Source organism: Stegostoma tigrinum, chromosome 2, assembly GCF_030684315.1.
Source record: "Stegostoma tigrinum isolate sSteTig4 chromosome 2, sSteTig4.hap1, whole genome shotgun sequence".
Lineage (NCBI taxonomy): Eukaryota > Metazoa > Chordata > Chondrichthyes > Orectolobiformes > Stegostomatidae > Stegostoma > Stegostoma tigrinum.
Window position 1 is genome coordinate 147,870,476 of NC_081355.1, and position 12,055 is coordinate 147,882,530.

At 43.9% G+C, this 12,055-nt stretch overlaps 1 protein-coding gene across 15 annotated transcripts in view; it reads left to right on the plus strand.

The window, feature by feature from the left end:
• The window catches only part of obscnb (obscurin, cytoskeletal calmodulin and titin-interacting RhoGEF b), a 760,766-nt gene that overhangs the window by 648,684 nt on the left and 100,027 nt on the right, over positions 1–12,055 (plus strand). For all 15 annotated transcript variants that reach the window (XM_059639939.1, XM_059639947.1, XM_059639941.1 and 12 more), the window contains one exon: positions 6,965–7,076. In XM_059639939.1, the coding sequence (XP_059495922.1) occupies positions 6,965–7,076 (112 nt within the window). The remainder of the gene's footprint in view (positions 1–6,964; positions 7,077–12,055) is intronic.

Consider the following 12,055-nt stretch of genomic DNA (forward strand, 5'->3'; position numbering starts at 1 on the left):
CATGGACCATTGCCACCTGCACTGGGAGAAGCAAGTGGTGTACCGCTAGGACAGTCTTCATCTGAATCGGACTAGGGCCACTGTACTGGCACATCCTATAAATAGGACTGTAGAAAGCTTTTGTGCTCCTAAGATGCTGCTTGGCCTGCTGTGTTCATCCAGCTCCACACTTTATTATCCCTTATGTAGAAAGCATTAATCTAGATTATGGGTGGGGATGATTGGCTTGAGGGAACATTTGAAAAATTAATGGGAAAGAACTAGGTTTTGGTTCCAGGTAGCTCCAGCAATGTGGCTAATAATAACAAGAGTGTGCCATGATGGAATAGAGCATAGAGGAATGTGCCAACAAATAAGGTGAGTGTAGGTAAAATGTCAGAATTAAAGACTTTTTTTTCTGAATGTACACATTTTTATGAAGGTAGATCATGTACCCAAAATATTCATTGACATTTTTTGTTTTTAATTCCAAAATGTGTTATTTTAAAAGGGGGACTGAGACAGATAATATGGGGATTTAAGTTCAGTGATTGTTTGGCAAAGTTTTGTGTGAAGCCAGGAGAATGTTATACACGAAGATATTTTTAATCAAACTGTTCAGAGATATTATCAGACACTTCTGGAGCAGAAGGAACTTGAACTCCAAATTCCTGACCCATAAGTACAAATACTACCATAGTGTCACAAGAGCCCTTGCAAAACTATTCTTAGACCCATAAACTGATAATCGTATTTTTTAATCAACCCATCTAGACATGTTGTGACATACCTCTGGATTAAGTAGGACTTGAAACAAAAGCAGAAATTGCTGGAAAAATTAAGCCAGTCTGGCAGCATCTATGGAGAGAAAGCAGAGTTAACATTATAGGTGCAGTGACCCTTCTTCAGAACCCTTCACAAAATGCGTAGGTGGGTTAACCATGGTAACTGCAGGGTTAAGGGGCTGGGATGGGAATCTGGGTCTGAGTGGGATGCTGTCTGAAAGGTTGGTGCAGACTTGATGGACCGAATGGCTGCTTTCCACATTGCTGGGATTCTATGATTCATTAAGTTGTGTTTACACTTGCTTTGCAAGCAGTGGGGAAGGAAAGATATACACTGTGGTATGTGTGCAGTGTGATATTTGCCCAGCAACAGATTGTTGTTTGGTTTTTGCAATCTGACGTGTTGTAGATGCCAGAAATCGTTAGCCTAATGAAAAATTTCTGATTAGCTCATGAACAGGTAAACAACTTAGATAGAGGGGCTCTGAAACCTTCAAATAACTAAAGAAGCTGTCTGTCTGTCTTCAGTAAAAATAACTAAAGCCTGAAGAAAGTTATTTCTTCCATCATTGCTATAAACTGTTGCCTTTTACCAATAGTTCAGAGAGTTTATGATTTAGTGTACCGGCTGCCCTGTGCCACCCGTAAACAAGTGAAAGAATCCAGAAAAGAGATTGGAGAACAGAAGGTCTTGAGAATCGAAAGGAATATTTTACATTATCCTGTGGACTATTGCTATTGAACTGTTTCCCCAGTTTATTTCACTTCACCTACAACATCATTTTTTTGTTCGTATGTGTCTGTCTGTTTGTATGTTTGGAGTTTTAAAAGGGGGTTAGATTTTCAACTAGTAGAATCATATGTTTCATTTTGTTCTGCTTTTGTTATTTTAGGGGAGGCGATGGCCTAGCGGTATTATCACTAGTCTCTTAATATAGAAACTCAGCTAATGCTCTGGGTACCTGGGTTCAAATCGTACCATGGCAGATGGTGGAATTTCAATTCAATTTTTTTTAAAAATCTGGGATTCTGAATCTAATGTTTACTATGAAACAATTGTTGGGAGGGAAAAAAACATCTGGCTCATTAATGTCCTTTAGGGAAGGAAATCTGCCATCCCCACCTGGTCTGGCCTGCATGTGACTCCAAATCCAGAGTAATGTGGTTGACTCTCAGCTGCCTTTTGACATGGCCTTGCAAGCCACTCAGTTGTATCAATGGCTACAAAGTCTCAGTAAAGAAATTAAACTGGACAAACCACCTGGCATCACCCTAAGCACCAGAAACAACAATGGCAAAAACAACCCTGTAAAATCCTCCTGACTAGCAAGGGCCTGTTCCAAAATTGGGAGGTCTGTATCACAGACTAGCCAAACAACAGCCTGACGCAGTCATACTCATGGAATCATACATTACAGACAATGTCCCAGACACCACAATCACCATCCCTGGGCATATCCTGTGCCACCAGTAGGACAGACCTAGCAGAGCTAGTGGCACAGTAGTATATAGTTAGGAGGGAGTTGCCTTGGGTGTCCTCAACGTTGACTTCAGACTCCATGAAAACTCATTACTTCGGATTAAACACGGGCAGGGAAAACTGTGGATTACCATATACCAATGGTTCAATGGAGAGTGCAGGGAAGCATCCCAGGAGCAGCACCAGGCATATCTAAAAAGGAGATGCCAACTTGATTAAGCCACCAAACAGGACTATGTGCATGCCACACTGCATAAATAGCAAGTGATAGACAAATCTAAGCAGTCCCACAGCCAACAGATCAGATCTAAGCTCTGCCATCCTGCCACATGGTTGGAGGCACTAGATACTGCAAAGGCTATGGGGTCTGACAACATTCGGGCAATAATATTGAAGACTTATGCTCAAGAATTCGCCATTCCCCTAGCCAAGCTATTGCAGGACAGTTACAACACTGGCATCTACCCAACAATGTGGAAATTTGCCCAGCTTTGCCCTGTATATAAAAAACAGGACAAATCCAACCCAGCCAATTACTGCCCCATCAGTCTATTCTTGATCATCAGAAAAGTAATAGACAGTGTCATCAACAGTGCTATCAAGTAGCATCAGCTCAGCAATAACCTGCTCAGTGAAACCCAGTTTGTGTTCCATTAGGGCAACTCAATTGCTGACTTCATTCTAGCCATGGTTGAAACATGGACAAAAGAGTTGAATCCTAGAGGTGAGGTGAGATTGACAGCCCTTGACATCAAGGCAGCATTTGATTGAGCGTGAATCAAGGAGCCCTAGCAAAGCTGGAATCAATGGGAATTAGGTGGCAAACTCTCAGCCTGTTGTAATCATTTCTGGCTCATTGGAAAATGGTTATGGTTGTTGTTGGTCAGTCATCTCAGCTCCAAGACAATTCTGCAGGAATTCCTCAGGGCAGTGTCCTAGACCCAATCATCTTTAGCTGTTTCTTCAATGACCTTTCCTCCATCATTAGGTCGGAAGTGGTAGTGTTCACCAGTGACTGCAGTGTTCGGCACCATTCGCAGTTCCTCAGATGCTGATACAGTCCATGTTCAAATGCAACCAGATCCGGACAATATCCAGGATTGGGATGATAAGTGGCAAGTTAAGTTTTTTTTTATCACACAAATGTCAGTCAATGACCATCTGCAATAAGAAACAATCTAATCACTGATATTGACCTTCAAGGGTACTGACTTCCGCACTATCAACATCCTAAGTGTTGCCATTGACCAGAGATTCAACAGAGCTCACTACATGAACACAGTAGCTACAAGAGCAGGTCAGAGGCTCGGAATACTGCAGCAAGTAACTCACCACCTGGCTCCCCGAAGCCAGTTCATCATCTACAAGGCACAAGTTAGGAGTGTGATGGAATACTTCCCAATTACCTGAATGAGTGCAACTCCAAAACCACTCAAGAATGTTGATACCATCGAGCAGTCTGCTTGATTGGTACCACATCCAAAAACATTCTTTACCTCTGCCAACAGCAGTGTCCAAGATGGTGACAGAGAAGGATGCTTCAGCCAGAGCTCATCCATTCCATTTGTTTATTGTTTCTTTTCTTCTCAGCTTCGGAGCCCCTGCCTCAACGCAGACTCCGACTCATCGCCTTAGCAGACACATGGCCTCAAAAGACTTCTGGTGAGGTGGCCTCCTGGCCTAGAGTGGCAGCCACCTAACCCAGCATGGCAGTCTCTCAGCCCAGCATAGCATCCTCTCGGTCTGGCGTGGTGATCTCTCAGTGGCCCATGGCAGTCTTTCGACGTCACAGCGTGGACATCCGGTCTCAAAGTAATTCCAAAGCAGTCTCCTAGCCTTGGGAACCTCAAAGTGAAGCCTGGAGCAGTTTGGAGTCAAGTTCCGGTGCAGAATGGAGGCTATGTGCCAGAGGACTGGATTGCACACACCGTTGTTCAGAACTTTTTATTTCTCTATTTTCTGATTTATTTCTATGAATTGAAATGCTGGACACTTTAGTTCTTTATTTTCTCTTTTTTTTCCTGAGAACTTGGACAGTCAAATATGTACCTTGGTACCTTTGTACCTAGAATGATTCCATAAATGGCAACTTGTAAACATTTCACTGTACTCATCTGAGTACATGACAATAAGACTAATTCAATTCAATTAATTCAATTCAGTAGCAGCATTGTGTCGTATCTACAAGACACAAAGCATAAATTCATCAAAGATTCTTAGACAACACCTTTCAAATCCATGACCACTTCCATCTACAAAGACAAGGGCAGCAGATGCATGGGGATACCACCATCTGCAAGTTTCCCTCAAGCCACTCATCGTCCTAACTTGTAAAATATATCACTATCACTGGGTCAAAATCCTGGAATTCCTTGCAAAGGGCATTGAGGGTCAACCTACATCACAAAAACTGCAGCACCTCGAGAAGACACCTCACTATCACCTTCCAAAAGGCAGCATGGGACGGGCAATTAATGCTGCACAGCTAGTAATGCCCAGCTCCCATGAATGAATAAAAAGAAAATTTATTTTTGTAGTAAGTGGTACTTCCTGTTAAGTACAAGAACCTGGTGAGTGTTTTCTATTAACCTAGTTCCATCAGTTTAATATAGAGTATTTGGATTAAATCATTATATTAGTAACAATGCTGAGAATAGTCGATTCAAGTGTCATCATGCGTTCTCAAGTGGTTGTGACAAGAGATTGGGAGTTCATCAGGATTAATTTGAAACAAGGACATGGTGAGATATTAGTAGATAATAAAGAAAACAATGGTTCTGTACCGCAAGTAAGAAATGGCAATAAAAATTACAAAGAAATTCCTGCAGGTGGCAGAGTTAACCTTGATAGACTGAAGTGAAGCTGCAAAGGTTAAGTTGGCAAGCAAGTTGAGGATGGCATTGCCTGCTAAAAATTAGGAAGGTGTAATTAAAGTACTGTCACAGCATTTAGGCTTATAGAAATACAACAGAGATTAGGTACTCCAGGTTGTGAAGCAATGAAGATTAAATTGAGTTTTGGTTAGAGTAGCTTGAAATTGAGGAAGAATGTAAGCAACTTGTAATAAAATGAGCTGAAACCATGTATTAAGTCCTCGGAGAGATTGTTCCCATAGAACTTAAGAACTCTCTATCTTCCATAATATGAACCCTTGTCAAGAACCCATGGGTTGCAACAGCTAGACAGACAGCAATAATGGCTGAAGGTTATGAGCTAATCAGCAAAACTAGCTAGTCCTAGCTTGTGGCTGAGGTGTCCATGGCAGTCATCCTCAAATGGCAGTGCCCATTTCCAGAAGCAGTAGGAGCAGCCTCTGACACTTACTACTAGATAGATAGTACCTCATTCAGGGGAATCAATTGGTAAATGATGATGATGGTATCAATGAGGGGTAGCACATTCATTCATCACAGCGACTGCCTCATCCTTTAATAGTAGTTTGGATGGTTGGAGGACGGCATCATCTGGAGTTCAACTGGCACCCACTCCAAGCCTGTGCACCACCAGTGTCACTGACTGTGTGTGGCATGTATTCATGAACGCCAATATGCTGCATCTTTATGTTCAGATGGTATTCCTCCTCTTCTGTAAGCCATTTCTCAGGCATTATAAGGTTTTTTTTAACTCCTGAAAAGAGAAAATAAATGAGGTACTCCTGCTGTCTATGGACATTGTCATCAGGACATTGACATACAAAGTCATAAGTTTCATTACTGGGCGGTCTCAACAGCACTATGCCTTTGAAACCTGCTGAAGATTCTGTGAAAACCATGGGCATATGCTTCTCTCAAAAGCAGTATGTGTCCTCAGGTTCTTCGGCTAACGTGTCTCTTGGAAGCTGAAGACCTAGACCATGTCAAAAGGCCCTGTCATTGTACCCAGCTTGTCAGAATGAATCATGTCACTGAATCTTTTTCAGTACTGGACCTGGATCCTCCTGATAATACTTTGCATGTTAAACATCCTCAACAGCTTTGCAGGGCAGCCATTTTCTGTCACTTTCTAGTCAGTGAACTTCCTTCTCTTCCGTCAGTGCTTCCAGGAGGATGTCTAGATTGGCATCAGCAATGCAAGGGCCATTCTGCCCAGATGCTAGACCTCAAATTTTCCTGTCCTGTTACCCTGCATTAATTCCTACAGCCAAGTGGCCTCTATTTGCACAGTTGCTTCTCCAGTTCTGTTCCCACAGCTATTTGGGCACCCAACATTCCCTACATTCTTAAAAGACACTAGTGAAAATCAGAAGGGACAATATGATCTCAGAAATCTGGGAAATCCATCATTTATAAAAGTTTCCAAGACAACCCACGTGAGAAAATATCTGGCTCTAGCCTTTCATTCCAGTTTTTTCTTTCATTCATTCAATTTAAATTACATCAGCTAATACAATGGGATTTCTATCCTCCTATCATTAGCCTGCACCTTTGAATTGCTGGTCTAGTAACATTATCACTACTTCACCATTTCTCCAGTACCTAACATATTTGACGCTCTGACAAGTGCATTAGATCTGCACCAAAATACTACAATCAGCCATGAGTCTACAGCTGGCAGTAGATATAAAGAATATATCATTTTAAACTACTGATCTTTGGGTAACTGTTTCAAAAGTGGTATTGAGGAAATGAAAAGCCTTCACAGAGCAATTTCAGCTAAGACCATTTTTCTGTTTGCAAAAATCATGCTTTTGTATTGAAATCATTGTTTTGCCCATTTCCAGAAAATATTGCTGACTTCACATTGAAAAACACTGAAGCTAGAACAAGAAAAACAGCTGAGGTGCAGATACCAGGTTTAGAGTACAATGTACAAAGAAGCAAGGTTGATATAAGGTAAGTGCTAAAATCTGCTGGTTACCTCATGTCCTTTAACAGCTGGCACTGAAAATGTATAAAACTAACTGGATTGAAAGGCAGCAAATGCTTCTGTATATTTGATGGTTTTTTACTATACTGGGTGAGAATTAATTTATTACTGGTGTTAATCAATTACCAGTGCAACTTCCAGATAGTGGGTACTGCTGCCTTGAGCGTCATGAAAACATGAAAGCAGAAGGTGTGGTTGGTTGTGCCAGTCAAGCTGCTTTGGCCTGGGTGGTATTGAACTTCTTTAGTACTGTTTAAGCAGTACCGATCCAGGCATGTGAAGAATATTCCACCATCTTAAGATGGTGGGAAAACGTTGGAAAGACAGGATGTGAGTTACTTGCCGCAGAATTCCTAACTTCTGACTGCTGTGTTAGCCAACGTGTTTGTATAGGCAGTCCAACCTGGACAAGGGTAATTCTCAGGATTTTGATAGTGGGGATTTCATTGAATGTTAGATTCAATTCTGTCATTGCCCAGCACTTGTGCGCTGTGAATGTTACTTGCTTCTATCAACTGAAGCAGGGATATTGCCCAGGTTTTGCTAATATGGAAATGAACTGTTTTATTAACTGAAAAGTCATGAGTGGTGCTGAACATTGTGCAGTCAACAGTGAATTCAGCACATCCGACCTTTATAGATTATACTGAATTGACCTGTTTAGAAGTGTGTTTACACAACTCAAGAACAGATGAGATTTCTAAATTCTTGTAAGTGCAGGGTCAGGTTGGAACAAGTCAGCATGGATTTAGTAAGGGGAGGTCGTGCCTGACAAACCTGTTAGAATTCTTTGAAGAGGTAACAAGTAGGTTAGACCAGGGAAATGTTATCTATCTAGACTTCCAAAAGGCTTTTGATAAGGTGCCTCACGGGAGGCTGCTGAGTAAGGTGAGGGCCCATGGTATTCGAGGTGAGCTACTGGCTTGGATTGAGGATTGGCTGTCGGACAGAAGGCAGACAGTTGGGATAAAAGGCTCTTTTTTGGAATGGCAACCAGTGACAAGTGGTGTCCCGCAGGGTTCAGTGTGGGGGCCGCAACTGCTCACTTTGTATATTAATGAGCTGGATGAAGGGACTGGGGGCATTCTGGCGAAATTTGCCGATAATACAAAGGTAGGTGGATAGCAGGTAGTACTGAGGAGGTGGGGAGGCTGCAGAAAGATTTAGACAGTTTAGGAGAGTGGTCCAGGAAATGGCTGATGAAATTCAACGTGAGCAAATGCGAGGTTTTGCACTTTGGAGAAAAGAATACAGGCATGGACTATTTTCTAAATGGTGAGAAAATTCGTAAAGCAGAAGTACAAAGGGATCTGGGAGTGTTGGTCCAGAATTCTCTAAAAGTTAACTTGCAGGTAGAGTCCGTGATTAAGAAAGCAAATGTAATGGTGTTGTTTATCTCAAGAGGGTTGGAATATAAAAGCAGTGATGTGCTTCTGAGACTTTATAAAGCTCTAGTTAGGCCTTATTTAGAATACTGTGTCCAATTTTGAGTCCCACACCCTAGGAAAGACATCCTGGCGCTGTAGCGTGTCCAGCGGAGATTCACACGGATGATCCCTGGAATGCTAGGTTTAACATACGATGAACAGCTAACGATCCTGGGATTGTATTTATTGGAGTTTAGAAGGTTGAGGGGAGATCTAATAAAAACTTACAAGGTAATATATGGCTTAGAAAGGGTGGATGCTGGGAAGTTGTTCCATTAGGCTGGGAGACTAGGACTCGTGGGCGCAGCCTTAGCATTAGAGGAGGTAAATTTAAAATGGAAATGAGGAGACATTTCTTCAGCCAAAGAGTAATGGGCCTGTGGAATTCATTGCCACGGAGTGCAGTGAAAGCCGGGACATTAAATGCCTTCAAGGCGGAGATCGATGAATTCTTGATCTCACAAGGAATCAAGGGCTACGGGGAGAGTGCAGGGAAGTGGAGTTGAAATGCCCATCAGCCATGATTTAAATGACGGAGTGGACTTGATGGGCCAAATGGCCTTACTTCCACTCCTATGTCTTATGGTCTTATAGATGGGACTTGAATCTGAGTTCCCAGATCAGAATTAGGAATGCTATCAGTTTGACATAAGAACCCAAAACTTCTGATCTTATAATGGAGAAAGGTAATTGTGAAGCAGCTGAAGATGATTGGGACTAGGACACTACCTTGAGGAGTTCCTAGGGCTCTCATGGCACAGTGGTAATGTCCCTAACTCTCAGCCAAAAGGTTTAAGTTCAAGGCCCACCTACTTCATTTGTGTGTAATAACATTTCTGAACAGGTCGGTTAGGAAAATACCTTGAGGAATTTCTGAAAAATTGTCCAATGGCTGATTGATCTTGAACAACTACAACTGTTTTTTTGATAACACACCACCAAATCACCCATTTCATCAATTAAAAGAACAAGTTACAACCATCTTCTTTTATTTTAGGTATGATTCCAATCATTGATTCCAGTTTTGCGAGGGCTCATTGATTCATGTGTGCAGCTCCAACATGTTAAGGAAGTTCAACACCATCCAGGGATAAACTATCCCACTTGATTGGCATAACCACTCCCGTCATTAATATTCACTCCCTTCATCACTAATGCACTGTATACCATCTTAAAGATGCACTGAAGTTCTCAGTCAGGTTCCTCTGATCTCATTGAATGGCAGAAGGCTCAAATAGCTGAATGGTCTTCTCCTGTTTCTGTATTCCTGTGAAACACAAGAAGGGAATCGGTGATGTGGGAGAGCAGCAGAATGTTAGAACCACACAGGAAAGATGAAAACTGGAAAAATAAAGTAGAGAAACAAGGCAGAGCCAATGGCAGAACCTAATGGCCTTCCCCACAGCAAAAGGTGGCGGGGTGAAGAAGTGGCAGGTTGCCACCTTCCTACTGCTGCCCCGTTTGGGTCTGACGAGAGTAAGCTTAGTGATGGCCTCCCACCCCTATTCTAACTGAGTCTCTTTGGGCAGAAAATATCCATTTAAGGCCATCTTTTCATCATCACTGGTAATTATCTAGTGACTGGAATACCACATGGGAATTCCAAAAAGCAGACACTGTTGGGCGGACCCACGCCAACATCGCTCCACCCACCACCTCCACAGCCAGCCGCTCCAGAGGAGACAGCAGCACCCAGCCCTGCCGAGTCTTCACCATCCCCCCAGACCTCCCCCTTACTGAGGATGAATGGTCAGTCCTCAGTAAAGGACTCAACTTTGTTCCCCTTCACCCACACTTGAACGAATACCACTCTTGCTTTGATGTTGAGCAGTTTTTCTGCCGCCTCCACCTCCACGCTTCCTACTTTAATCATGAGCCTAAACCTCCCCCTACTGACCCCTTCTTCCGCCTCCAACACACCCCCTCCTCCTGGACACCACTCCAAGGCCTCCTACCTGCCCTCGACCTCTTCATCTTTAACTACCGTCATGACATCAATCACCTCAACGTCTCCACCCCTTTCCCCGGAAAACGAGCAGCCCTCCACTCCCTCTGCTCCAATCCCAACCTCACCAAAAAACCCGCGGACAAGTAAGGTGCAGTTGTAGAATGGCACATTGACCTCTACATCGCCAAGGCCAGGCGCCAACTCTCCGACACAACCTCCTACCGCCCCCTTGATCATGACCCCACTCCTGACCACCAAACCGTCCTCTCCCAAACCATCCACAAAGTCATCACCTCAGGTGACCTCCCACCCACAGCCTCCAACCTCATCATTCCCCAACCCTGCACTGCCCACTTCTATCTCCTTCCCAAAATCCACAAACCTGACTGTCCTGGTCAACCCCTTGTCTCTGCCTGCTCCTGCCCCACCGAACCTATCTCTGCCTATCTTGACTCCGTTTGCTCCCCCTTGGTCCAGAAACTCCCACCTATGTCCATGACACCACCCACGCCCTCCACCTCCTCCAAAACATCTAATTCCCTGGTCCCCAACACCTCATCTTTCCCATGGACATCCAGTCCCTATACACCTGCATTCCCCATGCAGATGGCCTAAAGGCCCTCCACTTCTTCCTGTCCTGCAGGCCCAACCAGTCTCCCTTCACTGACACCCTCACCCGCTTAGCTGAACTCATCCTCACCCTCAACAACTTCTCTTTCAATTCCTCTCACTTCCTACAGACAAAGGGGGTAGCCATGGGTACCTGCATGGGCCCAAGCTATTCCTGCTTCTTTGTAAGTTATGTGGAACAATCCCTCTTCCTCTGCTACATTGATGACTGTATCAGCGCCACCTTGTGCTCCCACAAGGAGTTTGAACAGTTCATCCACTTCACCAGCACCTTCCACCCCAACCTCAAGTTCACCTGATCTCTGATACGTCTCTCTCCTTTATGGACCTCTCTGCTTTCATCTCTGGCAACTACCTGGAAACTGATATCTTTTTCAAGCCCATTGACTCCCACAGCTACTTAGAATACATCTCCTCCCATCCACCTTCCTGCAAAAATGCTATCCTCTATTCCCAATTCCTTCGCCTCTGCCGCATCTGCTCCCAGGATGAGGCTTTCCACTCCCGTATATCCCAGATGTCCTCATTTTTCAAGGACCGCAATGTTCACCCCCACCTCAATGGTTGAGAACGCCCTCAACAGTGTCTCCCACATTTCACACAACTCATCCCTCACACCCCCTCCCCGCAATAACAACCAAAACAGAATCCCCCTCATCCTCACGTATCATCCCACCAACATCCAGATCCAATGCATCATCCTCCCACACTTCCTCCATCTGCAATCCGACCCCACCACCAAAAACACTTCTCCCTCCCCACCCTTATCTGCTTTCCGGAGGGACCGCTCTCTCTGGGACTCCCTTGTCCGTTCCACACTCCCCTCCAGCCCCATCAAACCCGGCACTTTTCCCTGCAACCGCAGGAAGTGCTACACCTGGCCCTACACCTCACCCCATCCCAGGCTTCAAGAAGACTTTCTACATCAAACAGATATTCA